This window comes from Fistularia commersonii, chromosome 21 (genome assembly GCF_037954325.1).
Source record: "Fistularia commersonii isolate RoL2024-O1a breed Wild chromosome 21, RoL_Fcom_v1.0, whole genome shotgun sequence".
Lineage (NCBI taxonomy): Eukaryota > Metazoa > Chordata > Actinopteri > Syngnathiformes > Fistulariidae > Fistularia > Fistularia commersonii.
In genome coordinates, this window is record NC_141304.1 from 1,679,169 (window position 1) to 1,705,285 (window position 26,117).

At 48.3% G+C, this 26,117-nt stretch overlaps 2 protein-coding genes across 3 annotated transcripts; both read right to left on the reverse strand.

Annotated features, from left to right (window-relative positions):
* Window positions 1-10,944: 10,944 nt before the first annotated feature.
* tmem88bl (transmembrane protein 88b-like) lies at window positions 10,945-14,609 on the reverse strand. Its single transcript, XM_086168721.1, has 3 exons — window positions 14,419-14,609; window positions 13,601-13,898; window positions 10,945-11,887 (listed from the first exon to the last, which is right to left on the reverse strand). Exons 2-3 carry the CDS (start codon window positions 13,892-13,894, stop codon window positions 11,660-11,662), a joined length of 522 nt encoding a protein of 173 aa, XP_086024847.1. The 5' UTR covers window positions 13,895-13,898; window positions 14,419-14,609; the 3' UTR covers window positions 10,945-11,659.
* Window positions 14,610-17,775: 3,166 nt separating this feature from the next.
* nbl1 (NBL1, DAN family BMP antagonist) lies at window positions 17,776-25,951 on the reverse strand. Of its 2 annotated transcripts, none has more exons than XM_086169077.1 (4): window positions 25,753-25,951; window positions 22,967-23,147; window positions 20,485-20,596; window positions 17,776-18,366 (listed from the first exon to the last, which is right to left on the reverse strand). In XM_086169077.1, the coding sequence occupies exons 1-4, from the start codon at window positions 25,802-25,804 to the stop codon at window positions 18,091-18,093; spliced, it is 621 nt and encodes a 206-aa protein (XP_086025203.1). In that variant the 5' UTR covers window positions 25,805-25,951; the 3' UTR covers window positions 17,776-18,090. The 2 variants fall into 2 exon arrangements, with proteins under 2 accessions (XP_086025203.1, XP_086025204.1); XM_086169078.1 differs by lacking the exon at window positions 25,753-25,951 and adding an exon at window positions 24,499-24,788.
* Window positions 25,952-26,117: the final 166 nt, after the last annotated feature.

Here is a 26,117-nt window from a genome sequence, read left to right on the forward strand (position 1 = left end):
CTCCAAACTTCATGCTGCCTTCAGACGAGTACAAGAAGAGTGCGCAGAGATCTTCATAGAATGGGTTCCCATGGCTAAGTAGCTGCATCCAAAGTGCAATGCAAAGCGCGGGGGGTAAAGAACGCAGACACTGGAGTCTAAAGCAGTGGGGGCGCCTTCTCTGAAGTGACAAATTGCGCTTCTCCATCTGGTGATCTGATGGACGAGTCCGGGTTTGGTGGTTTCCAGGAGAACGGGATTCGTCTGACTCCATTGTGCCAATTGGGAAGTTTGGTGGAAGGTGTGGGCTTGTTTTTGGCCCCTGAGTTCCAGTGAAAGGAACTCTGAAAGCTTCAGCGTAACAAGACATGTTGGACAAATCCATGCTCCCAACTTTGTGGGAACAGTTTGGGGCTGGACCTTTCCATTCTCCCATCTTGGAAATTTAGGTTCTCCATTGAACCTCCAAAGCGGCCATAAAACACATGTGGATGGACGACTCTTCTCCAACACCAGGTGGTTTTCTTCTTCTCTGTTCCTTCTGTATGTCTCACATGAGCATACAGCACAACACTGCCCCATCACGACTTCTGTCGGTACTGCGCCTTTAGCAGGGTTTGTTTTCGAGCTTCAGACGGCCCAAAGTTCTCCTCCCCAACGTTGAGTTCAAACAAGCCCTCTGTGTTGTCACCTCCTGTCCTCGGGCAACGCCTCTCCGTCATCTCCCGGTATGTCCACGTCCTCCCGTGCTCGTCTTGTTTCAGGGCCGAGTGGCGACGGGTCGATCGCTGTGCCCCTAATCCTATTATCGGGATGGATTTCCAATGCCTCGGGCCTCTGGGGGAGGCAATGCGGCATGACTGGAGTGAAATATGGCTCGGGACCTCTCTTCTTCAGGAGGGTGGTGTCTTACACGGCACGGGAGGGGGAGCTGATGGATGCTCGCCGATGGACATCGATCCTCCTGATGGGAGATTTCTGTGAAGACGCGGAGATCAGCTCAACGGGGAGGGTACGGTCTGACAGATACCTGGGAGCACTGCTGGACTGGACTACTCATGGAGTTGCCCTTGCAGGAAAGGTCAGACCCGAGCGAACCTCTTCGAACATCTGCAAAAAGCTGCCGCAGACTGTTTGAGATGAGCGCCGGCGGTATGTCCGGGGGCAGGGGCACTACCTTCGGATGCCTTCTTGCTCCACGGACAGATCGAGAAGTACCTTCCCATGTGGCTCATTCCACGCCGGATGCCACGACCACGGAGGTAGTCCCGCCGAAGCGTGAGCGTCAGAACACAACCGAAGTGAATGGCGGAGGACACGTTCTGGGTCAGGCTCGGGCCACTTGCATGTGCGAAGGGATCTATTAAGCGAACCTCAAGGCTGATTTGTACCCTTCCGAGATAAGAGTCCCTCTGAACAATCGAGGTAATTTCTCTGGACTTGTGCCGCCAGGCTGCCTCGGTTGGGTCTCTCTGATGTGATGCGTCACTAAAAAGGTACCAAGCAGACGCCCTTTGCTTACATACCGAGCGGGTAAATCTGCACAGGTGTGCAACAGAAGCCCTGCCCATGCACGCACAAACCTTTTTGTTGCGTCCCTGAGGCCTCTTGGACCAGTACCAATCCCCCCCCCCCACCTTTCAACAGTGACACCTGTCAGCCATTTACGGTATGCTTCTATGCGAGCATGTAGTGCTCTTGCTAAGGAAGAAGCTACCCCAGGTTTTCTCTGCGGGGTCTCCTCAGTGTCCATCTCCCCCCTGGTCCAGAAACAGTCGTCGAGGTCATTGAAGACTTCAACGGCGCCCCCTCGCCCCGAATCAGGATCGGCTGTCGGGGGATGCCATGCTACTTCCTGTTTGCTTCGGTGGGGTCATGTCTCATCTTGCTCTGAATTGTTACCCGTATGGAGCATCTGCGAGGTTTGCACGCCCCGCATCTCCTCAGCTACCTGCCTGTGCACCCAGTCAATGTTTCCCTTTTGTCCGTCCTTCTTGAGGAGACCACTGGCAACGCCAGATTCACTGGAGATGATGAACATCAGCGTCTGAATCCCGGCTACATGTTTCTGGATTCCTTTAAGTAGCCGTAACCCGGGAAACCACAGAGGTCAGCGGCTGCAGCCAATCACACGGGGCAGGAGGCGGGGCTTAGCATGTAAATGCCACCTGTCAATCAAAAAGCCACATATAGAGACCTCCATGGAGTATTCAGGGTTGTCAGGGAGTCTTTTGGAGGAAGATGGAGAACACAGAATTAGAGATATAATGGGGTTTTCAGTGCCGGCTGCAGTCGCACATTGTGTGTGTGTGTGTGTGTGTGTGTTTGTGTGTGTGTGTTGCCTGCATTCAATTAATCTACGGACAGGCGTTACAAATTCCCGCTGAGTTTGCAGCCCTGAGACGTACTTGATTAACAAACCACCGGCACTTTGTTGGAGGGAGAGGGAGGCGGGGTCTGAATGATATGCTACGAAAAAGCCATTTTATTAACACCCTGCTGATGAGCGCCGCCGCCGCCGCCACCGAGGTGCCGCGTTGATTAACTCCCAGACAGATGTGCTGTCGGCTCGTCGCGGGAAGGATTAGCTGCAGCCCGGTGATACGCTGATACTCCTGACATATGTTACATTTATTCTTCTCCGGTATCTCAGAGCGTGAGCGGCACGGCGGCGTAGCGGTTAGCGCTTCTGCTTCACAAGCGAGAAGGTCCACGGTTGGATTCCCTCTCCATGTTCTCCCCACAGGAGAACATACAGGAGGTTCAGTGGAGACCCTATATTGTCCAGAGGTATGAATGAGAGGGTGAATGGACGTCTCTAAATCCCGCCTCTCGCTATCCTGGATATGCTTCGAGACCCTCAAGACCCTGGGTGTAACACAAGCTGTATTTACAACAGTGGTAGTGCCGTCAGGGCCTGCAAGGCCTTCTCTGCTGGCTTTAAAATCACAGACTGATTTTTTTATTTTTGAACGGAAATATTTTTTCCATGAAGTCCAGTTCCTTTCATAGCTTTTTCCCTGTTTGTGCTGCTTCCAGACATGTATTTTCATATTAAAGCATTTAACCAATCACATTTGAGCTGTTATTTGTTGCCAGGCAGGGGGAAAGTCAAAGAAATGTGCCTGGAGGCCTGCAGAATCAGATTCACAGGCATGCTAGCAAGGGTTAATGAAACTGTCGCTTCAACCAACTAGATGTTGAGCTGTGACACCACGGCCTTCTAGAAGGCTACGCTACCATCAGTTACACCAGAAGACTCCTGGACACCTAAAGTGCTGTCCAAAACTTTCGGGGAAACCACAGTGGATCTACAGCTGAGTGAACCAGGGAAACAGAGCTCCACAATGAAAAGGTGAAGAGAAATAGGGATACCTTAAAAAGACCGATAGACTATGCCAATTTTTTTTGGGCTAGCAAGAACTTTCATTTCGGGGACACAATGAAAGTGGTGAGTTATCTCTGCGGTATAACGGCTCTTTATACTGCATTTCTGCATAATGAGATAGTTTTTATAGCCACGAAACTGTTATGGAGGATTGATAAATGGAGCACTATTGAAGCCTTGCACAGCCTGCCACTGATATACAACGAATGAACAAACGAATGAATATTTGAGCGCAACTGCTAGCAGGAAGAGGAGGGTGAACGTAGACGCTGACGAAATGTGAAATTTCCTTTATCGTCACATATCGACGCATCGGACACCTCTTTCTTGTCATTTTGCGACCCACCTGAAGCGTCACGTCCACATCAACATCAGTATCCGTATCTCAACCTAGCTTAAATAAAAGCGGAGTTTGTATTTTCCGCATATTTGTGTTGTAAACAAGGAATCGCGTTCCTCCACCGATGCTGCACCCAAAAGCAGGCGTGTTGAGGCGTCGGGAGTGAGGACTTGTTGGTGCGTCGCTGTCGGCATTCTTCCCATGAGTGCTTCACGTGGTTGTTAAGCAACCCATCCGCCAGAGGACAGCACAGAATTCACAGGTCCCAAAAAAAGACCCAAAAAAAGGCAGTGCAAGTGATGGTGGTGGCCCGTGCAGCCGTTAAATCCATGGCAGGATATGGACGGAGATTCCTCTTCCTGGTTATACCGACGCCATGCTGTCTTCTTCTCCCCTCCTTTTGCATTTGAGCATACAACTTCTGTTCCCGACAGCCATGTAAGGGTATCAAACTGGCGTTTTAAATGCAGAGTCGTTGCTCCATCAGCTTTGGCAGAGCAAGTCCCCTGACCCGTGACCTTTCCTGTCAAAATCCGGCGAATGAGGCGCCTTTTTCACGAGAGCGTTCCCCCTCCGCGGCCGTCTGCCCGGTGACGACTTGCAAGTGTTCAGCCTTTCAGGTTTGACCTTTGACATCTTCAGTCTGAAGGACGCTAATTAGCACCCGTCGTTTGCGGTGCTTTTCCTGCTTTTCAAGCCGGTTTTGGTCTGACTTTGTTGGACGGGAGCGAGGAGCGATAGTTTATACAGTCGGAAGCTCCAGTTAATTGCTCCCGGTGGAGTGTTTTTTGGTTCCTCTCCCCTTGTCTGCACTGAACGGCAGACAAGAGGAGGTTCGGAGTTAGCCGGCTAGCTCTGGGGAACAACGCTGAGAGATCCAGATGTCGAGTGGACAGGAGAGTGGACTATGCATCGAATGATCTGGATGGAAAAGGATCTATTTATAGAAACGGTCTCCACTTATGTGGCGCTTTTATCACCTTTACGATGAATCACATTCACCCATTCACATGCACAGATGGCGGCAGAAATGCCATGCCAAGGTGATGCCCAGACCATTGGGAGCAGCTGGGCGGTTCAGGGCACTTCGATATGGAGATAGGGGGAGACTGGGATCCCCCCCGCCAACCTTCTGATTGGAGGGAAGCCCTGCTCTACCGGCTGAGCCACAGCTACCCTACAAATGAGGCAGTGTTTGCCAAACACATAGAAAAGAGATACAGAAGTTGTCAGGGACCCTGACAGTAGTTCACCCAGAAATAAAGCAACGTTATCTGTGGCGCTGTCAGGGTCTGGCAGCTATCTTAAATAGGGCGCTCTGGTAGGTGTACCTGAAACCCTTGCAGCTGCTGATATATAGATAAAGCACTGTTTGCCAAATGTACAGGAAAGAGACCCAGAAGTTGTAGTTTGTCGGAGACCCCGAAAGCCGTTGTTTACTCAGACATAAAGTAATTTCATCTGTGGTCCCGTCAGGCAACCCCCTTCAATAGGTGACTCTGGTAGGTGTACCTAAAGACCATTGCCGATGTGTAAATAAGACACTGTTTGCCAAATGCATAGAAAAGAGACGCAGAAGTTGTAGTTTGTCGGTGACCCCAAAAGCCCTAGTGTACCCAGAAATAAAGCTATGTTATCTCTGGCGCCATCAGGATTTGGCAGCTATCGTCAATAGGGCGGTCTGGTAGGTGTACCTAAAATCCTCACAGCTGCCAATGTGTAAATAAAGCACTGTTAGCCAAACGTACAGGAAAGATACGCAGAAGTTGTAATTTGTCAGTGACCCCAAAAACTGAAGTTTACCAAGAAATAAAACTTTGTCAGGGTTACCACAGCACTGTGCCTCTCCAGTGCAGAAGACGCCATGATCCATCAGACACCCTTGCAAGGCCGTGCAGCACCTCCAGACCAACTGTAAATGGACGGATAAAGGGATCGCGCCCAAAGAAAGCTCCTCCCTTGGCCAATCTGGTGAACTATGAGCAGACTGGGTGTGGAGAAGGGAAGGATCAGGGCACTGATGAGAACCTGGGGCTTTCAAACAGATGTAGAGGCTTTTCCAGAGGTACCCAGGCGGATCAGGATTGCATCCAAAACAAAACAAAAGCAACAAATGCGGAGAAGAAAGCAGCTGTAGAGGAGAACCTTTCTGAGGCTGCCATCGATTTCCCCTTTTCTTTCTCAGGCTGCAGATTTTCTTTGATTGATTTTCCTGACAATGCCCTTTAGCTCCCCGGCAATCACGAAGCACTTAGATTGTACTCAGGAGAGCCGGCGAGACACGATGTTCTGTATTATATAGGTGGTACATCCGGGCTCTCGGGCCTCAGATGATTGCCCGCCATCAGAGTCGTTACCTGGATCACAATGAGGGGGTTTGGATGTCTCAGGTTTTTTTCAGGCATCATGAAGTTGTCGGGGGATTCAACGGTTTCAACGCGGTGCCAAGCACGGGGGCGAATTGATTCGGGCGCCATCAAGGGGTGGAGGCGGTAACCACCGCGTCAGTCAGGATCTTCAACCTCTCCTTGCAGATGCTGCCTACGCTAACGTTCAAGCAGCATGGAACGGGTTCTACCTGCCCGGGTTCTCTCCGTGTTCTCCTGCCTGGGTTCTCTCCGTCCCCGGGAAGCCGGTGCGCTCGGGTCCAGTTTGGTGCCGTTTCCTACTTGTACTTCTTTGGAAGTATGTCAGGCTACCTTCAGCTACAGGAGGTCCAAAATAGGGGGTCCAAAATCCCTAGATCCAGACAGTTTCACAAAGTCTACGACATCCGGAAGGACAGCAAGACCGCAGGGATCACTCTGGATCACCAAGAAACAGAAGCGAGGATGCCGCTAAGGGCCTACAAGCTAGGCTAAGGAAACACTCATGGTCAACCTCTACCAAGCATCCTCACTCCCAGCTACAGGACTGTTTCTCCCAGACCTTCTGGAGTATATTTGACCTCCAGGAACACACTGTACCCCACTGGATGCAGGTACCCCAGGAAAGCCACCAGGTTGGGTTCTCTGACGAGCTCTTCACCGCCACTCCATCCCTGAAGACATCTCCAGTCACCTCCGTCCAAAAAGCCACCCGCAGCCGATCCCAGAGGCTACAGACCGGTTGCACTCCTGAAGGTCATGCAGTATTTTGAAGGAGTCTCCAAGCACATCAGGTCCTCCATCCCGGTGGAGAAACTTTCCCGTGGGCGCTCGGCAAAACCAACCCGGACGAGAAGCCGCTCGCGACCTCGGTATGCTAACGCGAGCGCAGAAGATCTGGAGGACGCTGCAGATCTCACTACGTCGTGTAGCAGATGCTTGCATTAGCTTCCCCTTTGTTTTGGTTTCCCTCACCGTGGAGCAGCATTAGCATTTTCTTGTGTTCCTGAAAGACATTAAAAGGCGATTGCATTCCATGTTCTCCTGCCTTAACATCTCCAGTATCCGTCCATCATGGGATCCACGTGTTTGTTTTCATGGCGCAGCTGCAGAAGATCATTATCTCATTTGAATTTCCGCCCCTTGAATAACAAAAAAGTGATTACAATTAAATCCGGACGACTGGAAATCCATTTTCCTCCCGATATCGCCACGCGAACAACTCATCTGTCGTCGCCGCCGACCCGAATCCGGCCGTTAAAAGGCGGCCGAATGTTATATCTCGGAATGGATGTGGTTGCAGCCGAGCCGGAAACAGCGGCGGATTTATCAGCGCGATCGATTCGCGCTCTGCTCATCCCGGCGGAGCCGTTAGGGCTCATTTAGCTGCCATTATGTGGACGTTTGCGCGGCGGGCGGGACTTTTTTTTTTTTCTCCGTTTTGTCATCCATCTCGGAACGACCGGCTCTTTCTTTGTCGCTTGTCTACGATGAGCTGAATTCTTAAATTAATCAATTCAACATTAGCTAAAGCTTCCCCCCCCCCCGCAGCAAGGATTACTGTGTGTGTGTGTGTGTGTGTGTGTGTTCTCCAGTCGTTTACGTGCACAGTATGAGCACGGAGGAGGTTCCAGAAGCTCAGCAGTGACTCCCTGGGAGGCAAACACAACATTCATCCATTCGTTCATTCATTCATTCATCGTCTCGGGAGCTTTTTTCCCAGGGTCGAGCAGGGGGTTGGGGTTCCTCCTGGACCAATCAGAGGGCAGTATGAGGAGGTAGACATTCACCCAATCACACGTCGTTTAGAGCAGCGGCGGGAAAACTACGGCACGCGGGCCACAACCGGCCCGTCGGTGTTTTTATCCGGCCCACCAGAGCTTGGTACGGAATTCGTTCTTGAACGGTTGGATCAATGAATGTTGGAGCTTAAACAGGAGATTGTTTCAATTTTTGGATCTACTTGAGAATTTTCCTGAGCTGAATGACAAAGATTGTCTTTGGGATTTATGAATGAGCTGGACGTGAAGCTACAAGGGGGGAAAAAAACTGGTTTGTGCATGAAATGCTAGCAAACGTCAGCGCCTTCAAATCCAAGCTGGTTTTATTTTCAAAGCAAATGTCAGACAATGTCGGACGAGTCTGATATGTCCTGCGTTTTATTTGATCGTATCGTATCTTGTGCTGACAATTTTGAAATTTCAAATTTTAAATTTCAAATGTGTATCGATGCGTATCTTATGCTGACAAATTTTAAATTTCAAATTTTAAATTTCAAATGTTAAAAGTCGATGCGTATCTTATGCTGACAAATCTTAAATTTCAAATTTTAAATTTCAAATTTTGAAAGTCGATGTGTATCTTATGCGGACAAATTTTAAATTTCACATTTTAAATTTGAAATGTGAAATTTCAAATGTTAAAAGTCGATGCGTATCTTATGCTGACAAATTTTAAATTTCAAATTTTAAATTTCAAATTTTGAAAGTCGATGTGTATCTTATGCTGACAAATTTTAAATTTCACATTTTAAATTTGAAATGTGAAATTTCAAATGTTAAAAGTCGATGCGTATCTTATGCTGACAAAATTTTAAATTTCAAATTTTAAATTTCAAATTTTGAAAGTCGATGTGTATCTTATGCTGACAAAATTTTAAATTTCACATTTTAAATTTGAAATGTGAAATTTCAAATGTTAAAAGTCGATGTGTATCTTATGCTGACAAATTTTAAATTTGAAATTTTTAATTTCAAATTTTTAATTTCAAATTTTGAAAGTTGATGTGTATCTTATGCTGACAAAATTTTAAATTTCACATTTTAAATTTGAAATGTGAAATTTCAAATGTTAAAAGTCGATGCGTATCTTATGCTGACAAATTTTAAATTTCAAATTTTAAAAGTCGATGCGGCCCCTGAGCCAAAAAGTTTGCCCACCCTTGTTTGGAGAAATACAACATTCACTCATTCATTCACCCGTCATATAGAGACAAACAACATTCATCCATTCACACGTCATGTAGACACACAAAACCGTTCACCCTTTCATTCACTGGATGATGTCGATGTGTTCGGAGTGTGTGAGGAACCTGGAGAACCCTGAGGAACCCTGAGGAACCCTGCGCAGATGCCTGGAGAAGGTGGAGCTCCACTCAGCGCCTCCTTGATGCCCGATTCCCCGAAATGAGTCCGAGGAGCTTTTCAGGACGGCTGCGCTCACAGGCGTCACAGAACACGCCATTCAATTCACACGTGTGTGTGTGTGTGTGTGTGTGTGTGTGTGTGTTCTGCAGCCTCGGTGACCTGATGGTGCCCTGCAGGTGTCTTGCTGTGGCTGGAATTACTGTTTCATCTCCGCATCTTCTCTTCTCCGGGCCGAGGAGAACAATGGGAGGAGACGGCAGGAGGTCTCGTCTTCTCGGCCGCTCCTCGGGTACGATCATCCAGAACCCTGAGGTCGGGTTCCTCACGGAGGGAACCCAGGCAGGAGAACGTTAGGAGAGTCCAAGGAGGAACCAGGAGAACATGAGGAGAACCCAGGCAGGAGAACATTAGGACGATCCAGGTAGGAACCAGGAGAACGTGGAGAATATTTAGGTGGAAGAACATGGAGAGAACCCAAGTAGGAGAGCATTTGGAGAATCCAAATCAGAACCAGGAAAACATGGAGAGAACCCAGGCAGGAGAACGTTAGGAGGATCCACGTAGGAACAAGGAGAACATGGAGAGAATCCAAGTAGGAACCAGGAGAACGTGGAGAAAACTTAGGTGGAGGAACATGGAGAGAACCGAAGTAGTAGAATACAAATGAGAACCAGGAGAACATGGGGAGAACCCAAGGAGGAACCAGGAGAACCTGGGTAGGAGAACATGGAAAGAATTCTCCTGGTTGTTTCTAAACACACATGTTTTGGTTTGTCACAAATCACAGCGCCCCCTAGTGGCCAGCCATGTGTACTACGTCGCCTCAGCGGAGATGTTTGCTGACTGAAGAACGTGAGACGTAGAATGAAGGAGATGAATAAAAATGGACAAACAAATTGAATTATTGTTAATATTTGTGGGATTTGAGCTTCAACAACATGCTAATAGCAGCTCGGGATCGTAATCCTGATAATCCTAAATGACCCAGAGCTGTAAACATCGATCAACACTTGTTTTCTTTTATTCCTGTGAGAAACCAGCTGAGGTCAGGTCACACCCGTCAGAGCTACAAGCTTTATCACACACACACACACACACACACACACACACACACACACACACACACACACACCGACGTCCGCTCTCCACACGCATTAGCACCCAGGGATTAGCAACGTGTCGGCGAAAAGCAGCCCCCGCCGTGTTTACAGACTTCACGCATTGTCTGCTTCGGGCGGACGACGCTCCTCTTTAATTAGCTTCATTTCCCTCACGTGCACGCCGCACGTGAGCGCCGGCTTTCGGGCTAATTAAGACTCATGGACGGAAAAATCGGCGAGGGGGGTTGTTGAGGGAGGGGGCGGACGTCTTAATTAGCTTTTAAAGCGAGATTTCCCACCGTGCTTCTTGGAGGCCTCTGCGGCGCAACATCTCAAGTTAGCATCCCGGTTAGCTTCCAGTTGGTAGAGCGGTGAGTAGGGTTGGTAGAGCACCCATCCAATCGGACGGTTGCAGGTTCGATACCCGTGTTTGCGTGTCCAGGGTCGCTCCCGGTTGTATCCTTAGCGCCTTCGACGGCAACCGTCGGCGTGTGAAGGGGCGAACGGGATCCAGTCCAAAGCGCTACACATGTTAGCGTCCAGATTAGCATCCCGCTAAACGACAGAGACCCAAATTGTCTATTTTGCTGGAAAGAGATGCAGACGGGTGAGTTCATGAGATTTATTTAGCCGGCTAGCTTGCTGGCTAGCTTACAGAAAACACATGCATTGCTCTGTAGCGGCGTGCGTTCACAAAGAGTGTGTGTGTGTGTGTGTTTAATGCATGAAGCTCTTCTCTCACTGGACTTCGCTGTTTGTTTTCGGATAAAAAGAAAAGAGGCACTCAGAGAATAAACAAACAATACAATACGAGACTTACGGTTACGGCAATAATCCACGGCGTCACTCGTTTGCAGGATTGCTAAACTTTAAAACCGACGATGCGTTTAAGGACCCGGACGGGTTAGCGGCGCGCAGGCTACGCTCGCTAAAATCGAAATCGAGGAGGTCAAACCGAAGCAGGGTGAGGTTCCTTCCGCAAAGCGAACGAGTGAAAACATCATCCCGACACGCGCTCGCGTTTGCGCTCGCTAAACGGCGACGATTTACGACGCCTTGTTTCCCCGACTCCGGCGCCGTGATGTATTCGCCTGTCAGCGCCGGCGGTTCGGAGGAACTCGCGCCGCCTCGGTTTGTCATTCAGATTAAATCTGCTCAGAACGGAGTCGCTCCGCTGCCAGGAGAGAAGAAAGCGACAGACCGAGACAAACCCCCCCCCCCTTCTCCTCGCCGCCAAAACCTCCTTTCACAGTTGAAGCACTGGTGTGACTGTTTAAAATCAAAATCTGGTATTTTTTACTTTTCCACCCCTCTGAGTCATAACACGGCGGTCCGCCGCCTCACACCCAAACGTGGACGCCGCGCACCCAGTCCAGCAGGCGTCCGCGGTACCTTGCACGGGAGAGCGGCTGGAGGAGCAGCAGCAGCCGGAAGCGTCGCACCAGGCCGCAGAAGAGCGCGGCGGCCACCACCACCAGCGGCGACATCACGATGAACCCCAGGATGATGAGGGCCGAGCAGCTGTTGTCGTCAAGGTAACGGCAAACGGCGGCCGGGGCATGGAGGACCTGTCGGGGGGGGGGGGGGGGGACAGATTGTCGTTTGAGCCAATCAAAAAGCTCCGTCGGGCGACCGTCCCGTCAGGAAGTCGGCGGTTCTGTTCCCTTGCGCGGCGGTCGGGTTAGCTTTAGCGTTAGCGCTCTGAGCAGGTGAAAGCGCTTGGAGGAGGCGGGGTTAACCGGCTGTCAATCACACGGAGAACAGTTCGACATCTCGACATGTGGCCCTGTGATTGGTCCATGGTAGCCCCGTCTCTCGTCCAATGACAACAGGGATAACTCCGACCAGAGTGCAGGAAAATTAATAAATGAATTAATTTTCCTCCTAATTACGAACAAATGGGCCAACCGACAGAGTTTCCGATCAATTGATGAACGGAGCTGCGACCGAGTTTCGGTGCACGAACACAAAAACACACTAGCTGCGTTGTAGCATTGTAGCGTTGTAGCGTAGCGGCGGTCCCCCATGCTACTCCGTGGTGTTTACATCGTTCATCGTTGTGTTCTTCTGTTACAAAGCATTTTGGTAAGCTAGCCTCACTATGGCTCATAGAAAGGTTAAAATAGCTAGTGCGAGTGCTAGCAGTGCTAAGAAGAAGCTAGGAGTTACAGTCAATCTGAAGAAGGAAATATTAGCTAAATATGAGAGCGGCTAAGTCAAGCATCTGTACCATCCTGAAGGACAAAGATGAGCTAAAGACGGTTAATGTGGTTAAAGGGGACGGCTACGCTAACAAAGCAAAGGTCTGATGTAGGCTTGGATGAATGAAAGACAGCTAGCCGGAGATAGCGTTAGCATTAGCTAGGCTCTCATAGGCAGACGGCTTTACTTTTGCTGATTTGACAAAGGAAACTGGTATAAGTGCTGGTGAGAAGAGAAAAATCAGCACAAACACAACAGCAATTAAGATTATCAGTTTTTTTTACCCAAAATAACATTAAAAAAGCGCGCAGGATGTTTTTGGTGCAATCAGCAGGGTTTACATCGGCTCCAACGAGAAACACTGATTGGCCAAAGAACGCTTCTGCGGTACTTCCAGTAAGTACTAGAAGTATCCGGAGGTGTGTGTCCGGAGGTGCACGAACACACAGACAAACTTGCCGTGTTGTAGCGTTGTAGCGTAGCGGCGGTCCTCCATGCTACTCTGTGGTGTTTACATAGTTCACCATCATGTTCTTTCTCCCTTTTTGGTAAGCTAGCCTCATTATGGCTCCCAGAAAGGTTAAAAGTGCTAGTGCAAGTGCTAGCAGTGCTAAGAAGAAGCTAGGAGTTACAGTCATTCTGAAGAAGGAAATATTAGCTAAATATGAGAGCGGCTAAGTCAAGCATCTGTACCATCCTGAAGAGCAAAGATGAGCTAAAGACGGTTGGCTAAAGGGGACGGCTACGCTAACAAAGCAAAGGTCTGATGTAAGCTTGGATGAATGAAAGACAGCTAGCAGGAGATAGCGTTAGCATTAGCGAGGCTCTCCTAGGCGAGAAGAGATAAGAGAGAAGATATAAAACAGCAAAAACAAGACATTAATTCAGATTATCAGTTTGTTTTTTAACCCCAAATAACGTTTAAAAAGGATGTTTTTGGCGCAATCAGCAGGGTTTACATCGGATTCAACGGGAAACACTGATTGGCCAAAGAACGCTTCTCCTGTACCTCCAGCAAGTACTAGAAGTATCCGGAGGTGTGTGTGTGTGTGTGTGTTAGTGTGTGTGTGTGCACTCACCCTGGAGTGACAGAGGAACCCCACGTAGAGCAGCAGCATGGCGGGCAGCAGCACGGCGGCGAACACCCCGGCCAGCAGCAGGACGCCGGCCGCCGCCACGCCGGCGTCCCAGAGCAGCAGGGCGGCGCCGCACGCCACGCAACCCCAGCGCCCACGCCGGCCCCCCCACGCCGCCCCGCCGCTGCGCGCCACCGGAGGGGGAAGCATCTTCACCCCTTCGCCCATCCAGAGCTCCTCATCCTTCTCCTCCTCGCCGGAGACGCCGTCGTCCGGGTCCACGTCTGCTCCGCACATCACCCTGGACACACACACACACACACACACGGACACACACACACACATGCAGGAGTGGAGGTTTTCCCGGAGGTCACATGATGGAACTGATATTGATCCACCTGTCAGATGCTAATCAGCTCAATTGATCACAAAAGTCACACACCTCAGTGAGCCAATAAGTAGACTATGTAAAACAGTGTGTGTGTGTGTGTGTGTGATCTGACTGACGCGCCCTCCACCGGTCGGATCGATCGGATTGATTAGCGCCGTTGTCCCCGATGCTGAGGGCGGAATCCGGGGACCGGAAGCGGGAGAACAAACGTCAAACGCCGTTGCTGGACTTCCGGTTTCATTAATTTGTAAATAAAGGGGGGGGGGTATTTATTTTTTAAATCGCTTTTTTTTACTTTTCTCCTCCGCGCCCCCTCCCCTTCCCCCGCGCGCGCGCACACACACACACACACACACACACACACACACACACACACACACACACACACACACACATATATATATATGTTGTGCCAGGCGCATTACCTTACCTTGCAAGAGCGAAGTCCGTTTGTGTGCGTTCGTGCGTGCGTGTGTGCGTGTAACGACGAAAGCGGTTCTTTCCCCCTGCACGCACGCACACACGCACGCGTACACGCAAAAAGCACCTCCACTTGTTGTGCCGCTTCTGCTGCGAGAGCAAAGTGGAACCCGCGGCTGGAGCGACGCTGCTGCAGCTGCAGCTGATGGCGTGTGTGTGTGTGTGTGTGTGTGTGTGTGTGTGTGTGTGCGTGCGGGAGGGTGGGTGGCGCGCGCTCACGTGTCTCCATTGTCCTATCATGAAGCCACTTTTGCACCTGTGACCTCAAGAGGACACAGCTGGGTGGCATCCACATGAATGTGCATATATATGTGTGTGTGTGTGTGTGTGTGTGTGTGTGTGTGTGACTTCCCACTTCCCACGGCTCACACACACTCCAGCCAAAGCCCAAGGCAGGAGTGTAAACTCCAGGAATTGGACCGATTCCCCCCAAAACACCCCAAACTTCCACAACCTCCTTGTTTTCTCCCTTTATTTTCTTTTATTTTTGCTTTTTCTGCTCTTTCCCATCTCAACGTAAAAATTTATCTGCCCAAATGGCGTTTGAGGGTCTCAGACGCGTCGATTTAAGGTTGACGGTCGAAGTGTGTGAAGGCGGAAATGATTTGTGTTGTTTCAAAAATCTTTAAAACCTTGACTTTCAAGAGGAGCTGCTTGCAAGTCAAATAAAATCTGAAATGAATTAAAATGCTTTTGGGGGTTTTGTTACATGTTTTTCAATAAGAAAACGCCTTATAAATAAATATTGAGTAAAAAAAAATGGACCAAATAGGATCGGTTTCCGTAGAGACCGCCAAAAATTACCAGAGGCGATAATCGCCTCGGAAAAAACCTTGTCGACGCTGCAGCTGCGAGAGAAACCAAATAAACCGCTTTTATTCAGTGTTTTGACCTTGATGACGGGATGAAGATGCCGGCGGCGGCGGCGGCGGCGGCGCTGGAGGAGGTCATCTCGCTCCTGCTCACGCCTGGAAACTAGTTTTTCGAACTTTCCAGTCGCTTCCTCGTCTCAGAGGCTTTATAAAGACGTCGAGGGTGAAATTTACAATGACAACTAGATTCTGTCAGAACCGTATTTTTCAGACTATAAGTCGCTTTTTTTTTTTTATAGTTTGCGACTTATGTGTGAAATTATTGAGCTCTCTTGCTATGATGTGTGTGTCTGTGTGTGTGTGTGTGTTGTTAATATATCAGCGATCGTCACACACACACACACACACTCAAAAAGCTAATCGCGGGCTAAAAGCTAGTTTGGCACGAGATGAAATTCTTGGTGTTGGATTTTATCAAATAAATTTCCCCATAAAATACGATTTAAATATGTTTTTTTTTCGTTTTTTATTAAGCATTTTTGTCTGATTTATAATCCAGAGCGACGTATAATCCGAAAAATTGCAATTTTCATCCGCAGGGAATGCTATGCTAAATGTTATTTATGCTAACAAACGTCTCCGACGACGACTTCTCTGTCTCTTCAACGGACGAGTCCACGACACGCACACCTAGCATGTGTTTTTTCCGTGCTATCTCTGGGCTAGCTAGACGCTATGTCGGTTTAAACGCTAACCTCTTTCATGACCCTTCCAAGTATTTTATTTTGAAACGAAAAATACCCTGGAGAAAGCTTCATTTTAAACACAACACAACTTAAACCGCGGGTGCATCGCTAGGTGATTCAGCTAGCGGCTAATAGCGAGCTAATGAAGCTGTTTGGGGGGTGCAGTTCGCAGAATGGCCACTAGGGGAGGCAAATATCCCATCAAAACACGATTTTTAAATGTTTTTTTTTTGGAAAAAAAAAGGCAGCAAAACCTGGCGGGACCACCTTCTCCTCCGTCTATTAGCTATTAGCATTTAGCGGTTAGCGTTAGTGGTGTTAGTATAAATGCCGTTTCTGCACGGCTGAAAGGTGTTTTTGTGTTGGTGTGAAGTCGGGTTTCAGCGCGGTGGTTCAGACCTGCAGTGAACGGATGAGCATCTAATTTATGATCAATAAATGAACAGTATGTGGATGGTATGGGAGATATAGTTGAAAATGGTTGTTAAATAGAGGTTGGCCTTGCAGAGATGCAGCAGGGGAGCGAAGTGACAGCGTCTGTACCAGATCTTCTCATCCAGACGCCTCGGAAAACCAAAGATGTGCCGCCTCCTGGTGGAGAAACGGCGAGAAGAATTTATTCCCTGCAGGTCTGGACCTCAAAGATTTAGAAGGATCTCCAGAAACAACACAAACACCAAGTTTTACCAATGTAGAAACAACATGGGCGGCCTTCTGCCTTGACTGGGTGTGTATGAGCTATCATTACTGACACCACAAGCGCTAACAGCTAAATGCTAATAGCAGAAATGATAAAAAACGCTTTAATTTTTCAGGTCAAAGACTGGATTCCACTAACACTGTGCTCCTGGACAGTCCTGCACACACACACACACACACACACACTTCCACACAACACTATACTAGCTTAGCAACCCTTGGCTAGCTTGTGCACATTTATTTATGTCCAATTAACGTGCTTTTCTGCACAGCAGAATTTATCACCTGCACATTTCCAGTTGGAAAAGATGTACCTGTTCGCTATATGTAAATCTCCGGTAAATTATTAACTTAATATAGTACTTACTGTTCAATTATTTATAAAAGATTAATTAGATGCTAAACTGCATTTTGTCACCCTACATGTGTAATGACGTTAAAGTTGATCTGCTCAGATCCAATCGAAACTATCAGATTTTGTATTAGATGCCTCAGATTTTGAGAAAGCTAAATCCTGTTGCTGTTCACACAAAAAGAAAAAAACATCTAGTGTAAAAAAAAAAACAACATTATAGTGCTATTGTAAAAAAACAAAAAAAATCATGCTGCTATTGTAAAAAAAAAACATTATGCTGCTATTGTAAAAAAAAAAACATTATGCTGCTATTGTAAAAAAAACAAATACATTATGCTGCTATTGCAAAAAAAAAATATTATGCTGCTATTGTAAAAAAACAAAAAAAAACATTATGCTGCTATTGTAAAAAAACAAAAAAAAACATTATGCTGCTATTGTAAAAAAAAAAAAACATGCTGCTATAGTGAATAAAAAAACATCAAGCTGCATACATCTGCACCTGCTGCGTTTTTGCACTTTTAGCTCGATGCTAAACTGCATGTCGTCACATGCGCAAAAATGAAGTCGAATGTCATGTAATGGCGCAGCTAAGCTAACGCTAACTCCAAGCTTTCTCAAAACAACGGTTTTAAAGCCTGTTTGTAAACGAAGAGGGCTTCTTTGTTTACAAATGATGAAATAAAAAAACAGTATTTTCTTCTTTTTTTTCTTATCACAACAATAGACTTTATTGAATTGGAAGCAGAGAAAAGTTAGACTACAGTGAAGTCATAGTCGCGTCTGGATACACGGATCAACACATATGACGTGAGAATCAGCGAAAAAAAGGCTGCGTTACAGGCCGAGGTTCGTATAAATTAACTCAAGAGTACGATAATTGCTTAGCTACGACGTGTGTGTTCATGTGCATGCGTATGCGCGCGCGTGTGTGTGTGCGCGTGTGTGTGTGTGTGTAAACGAACAGTGAAGTCATACGGTTGACGCGCCGCGGCGCTACGTTGGAGGGTTTACCCTCCGTCCGACGTGTGCGGCAACGGGTGGTGGTCGGCGTGCGCGTGTTTGGGGTGCGCGTCTGGATGTGGGGGTGTGTGGGCGTCTGGTGGCGGCGGCGGCGGCGGCGGCGGCGGCGGCGCGTCCAGGCTGTTGTCGGCCGGATACAGCTGCACCATCTCCCCCTCCTGGGCGCCATCTTTGCTGCAGGACTGGCAGCTGCAGTGGAAGATCCTCTCCACCAGCTTGTCCACGCGGGGGGTTTCATCACTGCCCGGGCAGTCCAGGGTCACCTGTGCACACACACACACACACACACACATGGGAGAAACGTGCACGTACGACGGCCCGTTTAAGATACGAGTCGCTTTACATAGGAATTTTTTTTTAGCTCGAAGCGAGCAAATCTAATCCTTGAGATGTCAGTCTGTTTACATTGTTTATATGATTTGGGTCTTTCTATTTATTTTTGCCACTTTTACCCTATTTTCTTATACACTGCTCAAAAAAATAAAGGGAACGCTTAAAAAAACACATCCTAGATCTAAATGAATGAAATATTCTTATGAAATACTTTGCTCTTTACACAGTTGAATGTGCTGACAACAAAATCACACAAAAATGATCAATGGAAATCAATTGTATCAACCCATGGAGGTCTGGATTAGGAATCACACTCCAAATTAAAGTGTAAAAACAAACTCCAGGCTGATCCAACTTTGATGTAATGTCCTTAAAACAAGTCAAAATGAATCTGTGTTGCTTCCTGAGTGGACACTATGATTTCACACAAGTGTGAGTTACATTGTGTTGTTCAAGTGTTCCCTTTATTTTTTTGAGCAGTATATTAAAAAGGAAAAATGCGAGAAAATCGAAATTCCGTTATACATATCCTTCTTTTTCAGGGTTTTTTTATGTCGATATTCTTATATGTTGGGAGTTTCGGCGGGCGATTTTATTTGTTTTCTGGAAAATTCATTGAAAATACGAAACAAAATCAACATAAGAACCCACTTCTGGAAGAAATTAAATCGGTATTTACTCCTAAACGCCAGCGATGGCGCAGATATTTCCCGGTGTCGTCGTCGGGTTTCTCCCGGCCCGATCTTTCCTCCCTCTTCGTCCCGCCGCCAACCTCGTAATCAAAACAGAACCGGATCCGGGGGAAACCTCCGGGTTGGCGGTTTCCCACGACTCCGACCCGCCGATCGCTTCACCTGTTTGGATCCAGATCTTCTTTATTTCCACGGAGTCTCTCTGTGATGAACGCTAGCTGGCGAACTTCCCTTCCGGGAGATGGTGAGAATGCTCCGCTTCGGCGGGAGACGCGTAATAAAATACTGATTGGCGGTTGGACGACGTGCGGCGGCGGCGGCCGTCGCTCAAAGTGCTGCTAGCGCAGGATTTCATTCAAAGCTTCCAGCTTCCTCTCCAGGAAATAGACTGTTTCTCCAGATTTCAGCTCTTTGAGCTTCTTCTCCAAGGTAGGACGTTTTCCATCGGAGGTCATGGAGGTGCTCTGTGATTGGTTGGAACTCATAAGCGAGTACCTTTTGCTCGCTCTAAGCGATCTCAGGCAAAACTGTTCTCAGTTCTACTACCTCAGTGGTGGAACAAACTTCCGGAAGCAACAAGACTAGCATCATCTCTCTCAACCTTCAAGAAACAGGTCAAAACTGTTCCCTTTCAGGACTTTTTACTGCGCTGATGCCCCAGATCAGGTTAGACACCAAGTTAGGCTATGCAGTGTGTGTGTGTGTGTGTGTTTATGTACGTCTTTGTCCAAAAAAAAAAAAAAAAAACCACTAACCCCAGCTTACTGTTCTGTATATTTCCTGTGCATCTTGTATTTGCAAGTGTTATTTGCAGTCCTTATGTCCTCTATTGTAAGTCGCTTTGGATAAAAGCGTCTGCCAAATGTAATGTAATGTAATGTAATGTAATGCTTTTAGCATCGCGCCGTTTTTAAAACCAGGAGGTCCAAGCTCTTCTGGGCTGCGACGCTTCACAGGGGTTTCCAGGGCTCGCAGAGGAACATCTATGTTTTGGAGCAGAATAGATGCTAGCTAACGGCTAACGGGGTTCTTCACAGGGGGAGAAGATACAAACACGCCAACCATCTGACGGTCCATGTTATTATCCCATGAACGCCGCGGCGGCTTCACCTCCATGTCTTCTTCTTCTTGTTTTTTTTTTTTTTTTTTTGGAGCTACTTCCTGGAACCGCCCGAAGAAGAAGACCACTTGCGTTTTTAATGTAGCATCTCCGTCCTCGACATCATTCCGGTCGACTTCCGGAAAAGCGCATTTTCCCGCGTCCACGTGGATCCCGGTGAAGATACGCAAACGGTCCGGTGTCGCTAAGCTATCTAAGCAACAACAAGCGAACTGAGCGCGTGCGGAAACTCTTACCACTTCCCATTGGGTCTGCGCCGGCATGCAGGAGTCGCAGTGCACCAGGGATTCGGTGGACTGGGGGAAGGTGTTTGGGACGCTGTAGCTGAAACACTGGCCCAGGCAGGCTCTGCGAAGAAGGCGGCGAGAAGGTTACGGCACGCCGAGGGCCTCTGGTGGCCGCCGGCGGGAACCGTTAAAAACATTTGAAAGAAAGAAAAAAAGGGAAAATCGGATGATGGATTGAGAGGCGGCAAGGCTGCGGCTTCTCCAGACCACACTTCTAAATATTTCCCTCTTTAATAAACGGCTATTATCCCATTAATCTGAGCTCAACCTCCTTATTCCGCAGGACAGGCTTATTACCCGCCTTCCCGTAAAATTTCCCCTCGTCCATCCAGCCTTTTTTTTTTTCGGTGCTGATTTTCTTTTTGATTTTAACGTCTCACTTCCACTGGAGATACAAAAAAAAAAAAAAACAAAAGCAGTCGGTTCTTTCCAGTAATCATGAGCGTGTGATTATAATAATATTGTCATATTCCCGACAGTTCCGAGAAGAAGAATCGTCCGGCTCATGAATCGGCTTGAAAGAACATAAATTCACCCCAAAAGGCCGGCGGTTTTGGGACGGCTTGTTTTTTCCAAAAATTAAATTACTTTGGGCCCGGTGGCGTCTGATTGGAAGCAGACAGCTGGACAGCCGTTAGCAACAACAAACAGGAAAAAGCGCAAAAAAGGTCCGTATTATTTAAGGGAGCTAAAATTACAGTGTCGTCGACGTACGGTCGTATGCACGGATACGGTGATTCATATGTTCGGTTACTGAGTGAGCTGTTCGTTTTGAGTGTTGCATCGGCTACTCAGGACTAATGAGTGATTCGTTTGTTCAGTCACTGAATGAGTCGTTCGTTTTGAGAATGACCAGGGCTACTCAGCGCAACTGAGTGATTCGTTTGCTGAGTGACTGAGTGAGTCGTTTGGGGCTTTTCAGAACGACTGAGCAATTTGTACATTCAGTTACTGTCTGAGTCGTTTGTTTTGAGAGTTATGAGGGCTACTCGGGACTAATTAGTAAATCATTTTTCGAGTTGCTGAGCGAGTTGTTAGTTTTGAGAATCGCCGCGGCTACTCAGCGCAACTGAGTGATTTGTTTGCTGAGTGACTGAGTGAGTCATTTGGGGCTTTTCAGAACGACTGAGCGATTCATATGTACAGTTTCTAAGTGAGTTACTCCTTTTGAGGGTTGCAAGGGCTACTAGGGGCTAAGGAGCGATTCGTTCGTTGAGTTGCTAAGTGAGTCGTTCGTTTTCAGAGTTGCCAGGGCTAATGAGTGATTTGTTTGTTGAGTTACTAAGCGAGTCATTTGTTTTGAGAATTGCCAGAGCTACTCTGTGCGACTGAATGATTCGTTTTGAGAGTTGCCAGGGCTCCTCATGGCTAATGAACGATTCGTTTGTTGAGTTGCTAAGTGAGTCGTTCGTTTTGAGAGTTGCAAGGGCTGCTCAGGGTGATTGAGTGATTCGTTTGTTGAGTTACTGAGCGAGTCGTTCGTTGTCAGAGTTGCCAGGGCTAATCAGGGCTACTGAGTGATTCGTTTGTCGAGCTACCGAGTCAGTCATTCGTTTTGAGAATTGCCAGAGCTACTCTGTGCGACTGAATGATTCGTTTTGAGAGTTGCCAGGGTTCCTCATGGCTAATGAGCGATTCGCTCATTGAGTTGCTACGTGAGTCGTTTGTTTTGAGAGTTGCCAGGGCTAATCAGGGCTAACAAGTGATTCATTTGTTGAGTTACAGTGCAAGTCTTTCGTTTCAGAGTTGCCAGGGCTCCTCATGGCTAATGAGCGACTCGCTCGTTAAGTTGCTTAGTGAGTCGTTCGTTTAGAGGATTGTTAGCCGTACTCGGACTTCATGAGTGATTCGTTCGTTCAGTTACCAAGTGAGCCTTTTGCCGAGTGCGAGGGGAGCGCAACTCTGAGCAACTGAGTGATTCATTCGCTGAGTTACTGAGTCGGTCTTTGGTATTTTGCGAGTGGAGAGGGCGACTGCGAGCGCGCCGTGATTCTTATTTCACAGCTCACAGCAGGGACGGAAAGGAGACGACTAGAAACAAGAAACCAGAACCGTTGCTCCTCCTCCTTCAGCGGCGATGCACTTGTTAAACTTCTACAAACGTAGCAGTCGTACAATAACGACACGTCTGGTATTTGCAGTCGGCTGGTGACTCAGTAAAAAATGATTTTGAACGATTCGTCCGCGACTCGCTCATCACCGACGGGGATTTACGGGCAGAGGGAAACACTCGAGTGTTTAACGTCTCCCGAGGGGGTTTCGGACACTTTGAGGAAAACGCGTCCGACGGACGGACTGCAGAGGGAAACGGATCTCAGCGCGTTCGAACCACCGATCGAATCCCCGAAATGACGGAGGATCAAAATGGCCGATTCTTCTTTTTTTTTTTTTTGGGCGTTTGTTTTCAAGAGAGGCTTCGGTTCATCCCGACCTGTTCTGAATGGAGCGGGGCTGACATCCCGTGTGCCCGACGATCTGCGTGATGTTCTTGGCCTCGCACCAGGCGCTCTTGTCGGGGAAGAGCGCCAGGCGATTGATGTGCGCCGGCGCCGCCGCCGAATACAGTGCGAACAGTGTGCAGCAGATCTGGATCCTCTGCCACATGACTGCACCTACGGTGGGGGGGGGGGGCGGAGGAGAAGAATCCGTCGTTACGGGGCAGAAAACACACACACACACACACACACACATATGCAAGGGAAGCGAAACCGGGGTCAGAGGTCAAAGGTCCCGGGAGGATCGGCGGCAGCCTCCGTTTGGGTGAAGCAGTGAAGGACGGCTGCCTCGTCTTCATCACGCGACTCCAAAAACAGGATTGTTTTGTTTTTCTTTAAGGAAAAAAATAAAAAAATAAAAAAATAAAATAATAAAATAAAAAATAAAAATAAAAAAAAACACGCGTGACCCAAAAACAGTATTGTTTTGTTTTTCTTTCAGGAAAAAAAATAAAAAATAAAAAAATAAAATTAAAAAAAAAAACAAAAAAGAACAAACAAAAAAAACACGCGTGACCCAAAAACAGGATTGTTTTGTTTTTCTTTAAGGAAAAAAAAAATAAATAAAAAAAAATAAAATAAAATAAAAAATAAAAATAAAAAAAAACACGCGTGACCCAAAAACAGTATTGTTTTGTTTTTCTTTCAGGAAAAAAATAAAAAAATAAAAAAATAAAATTAAAAAAAAAACCAAAAAAGAACAAACAAAAAAAAACACGCATGACCCAAAAACAGGATCGTTTTGTTTTTCTTTAAGGAAAAAAATAATAAAAAAAATAAATTAAAAAAAAACAAAAAAAAAAAACGCGCGTGACCCAACAACAGAATTGTTTTGTTTTTCTTTAAGGAAAAAATAAAAAAATAAATAAACAAATAAATAAAATAAAAAAATAAATAAAAAAAAAACACGCGTGACCAATCCACGCAACCTCCCCCCCCACGCCACGCCACGCCACGCCACGCCACGGATGCGTGCGAGCCGAAAACGCCGGTGATGACCCGGAGTGATGAAAAGCACGTTTTTTAATCGTGCGTGTGAGTAACGCGTTACTCGAACCCGTGTTTGCAGTACCGCGTTACTCGAACCGTGTTTGCAGTAACGCGTTACTCGAACCCGCGTTTGCAGTTTACGCGTTAACTGTGCACGCAAGAGTAACGCGTTACTCTTCCTCTCTCACCGAGGAGGAAGAAGGGGGTTCAAGTCGGCGGCGTTACTTTCTGCTCACTTTGTATCCAGTTTTTGCAGTTACTTATAAGGGCGTAACGTAACGTGACGTTACTTTTTAACTTTTCCACTACTTCCCCGGGTAAATACGCTTTTAAGTCCCGGGTGGGGAAAGTGGGGGTTCGTTTGGGGGGGACCGGGGGGTTCGGGATCAGATCCGCATCGACGGGGTTCCCGCTTCAACACGGCGCCTCGATCCTAACCGAGAAGTAACGAGTAACGCGGCACGGCGCAGGCACTTACCGCAAACGCGCCGGCCGACCGAGCGCCGAGCCCGCAGCCCCGGAGTGCAGGAGGCGAGGAGAGGCGCGGGAAATGCGGGGGTTCCCCTCCCCGGTCCTCGTCCCGGTCCCGATCCCGGTCCCGGTCCCGATCCTGGATCCTCCCGGCGACCCGGAGGAGCGAGCGAGGCGTCCGTCCGTCCGCGGCGGGGAAGGATGCGGGAGAGACGGGGGCCGCCGTGCCTCCCCCCCGGACCCGCCGCGTCCCTCCCCCTTCCTCCCCGTCCAGCTCGCCGCACGGTTCGGCCGCCTCTGCAGCCAGGTTGACGTCTATCTCCACCCCACGCGTGCACGCAGGTCGTGCGTGTGAGAAAGAGGGAGGGGGATCCCCACGTCCCGCGGAGCCCGCAGCGGCAGTGAAGCGGGACGCACCGCGTTTACGGGACATACCGGTCCACGTAGTAAACTGCACAAATAGTGGCTGCAGTGACATGTGTGTGTGTGTGTGTGTGTGTGTGTGTGAAGGGCTCACACGCACGACCCTCACGCATGCAAAGGGAAGGAGGGGGCAGCTTCTCCAGAGCCTCAGGGTGCGGGTCCGAGTACCTGCAGTACAGTGGAACTGTGCATAGAAGTACTCTAACACTTCTGAGTATTGATATTAAAACTTTATTTTCCTTGGTGTGTGTGTGTGTGTGTGTGTGTGTGTGTGTGTGTAAACAAATTCTCTGCAGGAGCAGAAAGTCATGAGTTATGTTCCCCGGATGGACGAACGGCTAGAGAGGCAACTTCTGTATTTCCAGCTAAAAGCGATAAAAGCGTCTGCCAAATGTAATGTAACATAATATAGTTACATTACATTACAATGTAATGTAACTACGCCTCAGATACCCGGACAACACTCCCTTTTATAATTGCCCCCCCCCTCCTCCCGCAGGGGTAACCGTGATCACAGGTGTCTCGGCGGGCCTGTTACCATAACAACCCCTATCTCGTTCACACTCCGCTTCCAAACAAATATTTTAATGGACGAGGGACGAATGACGAGGCTCCATTTGCAGGGAGGAGGGCAGGGAAAGGAGGGGGGGGGGGAGAAAAAAAGAAAAAAAAAAGCAGAACTCCGGGCCTCCGAAGACACGGAGCTTTGAACTTTTAATTCTTTTGTGTGAAGGAATGCGCCGTGGAGAGCGGCGGCGGCGGCGGGCGAGCGAGACCCCGGCGAGCGAAGGCCCGGGGAAACGTGTTGTCGCTCAGATGTGCAAAGTGCAGAACTCACCTGTTAGCAATAAGACCCCCTGCTCCGGTCCAGAAACGGCATTCCTCCGCATTCTGCGCCGCCGAGGAGGGGGGTTGGGATCGAAGTGTGCGCGTTTGAACGCTCCTCACCTCCGCGCGCCGTAACGCCACTGCGCAGAAGGGATCGATCGGGGAAGAGTACAAGTCTTGCTACCTTCTGGGTGGGATCGGGCTACCCCCGGGTCACGGCAATCGCAAGAAAACGACCGTTTCCCAAAAAAAAACCAGCTTCAACCCGAGTTCCCCCCACCCTAGCCTCAATAACCCCCGCGCAACTTTTCATCCTCCCACTCTCCAACAGGGTTGCAGATGCTGAACCTGGCCTTCATTCCAAAGCAGCGGGGG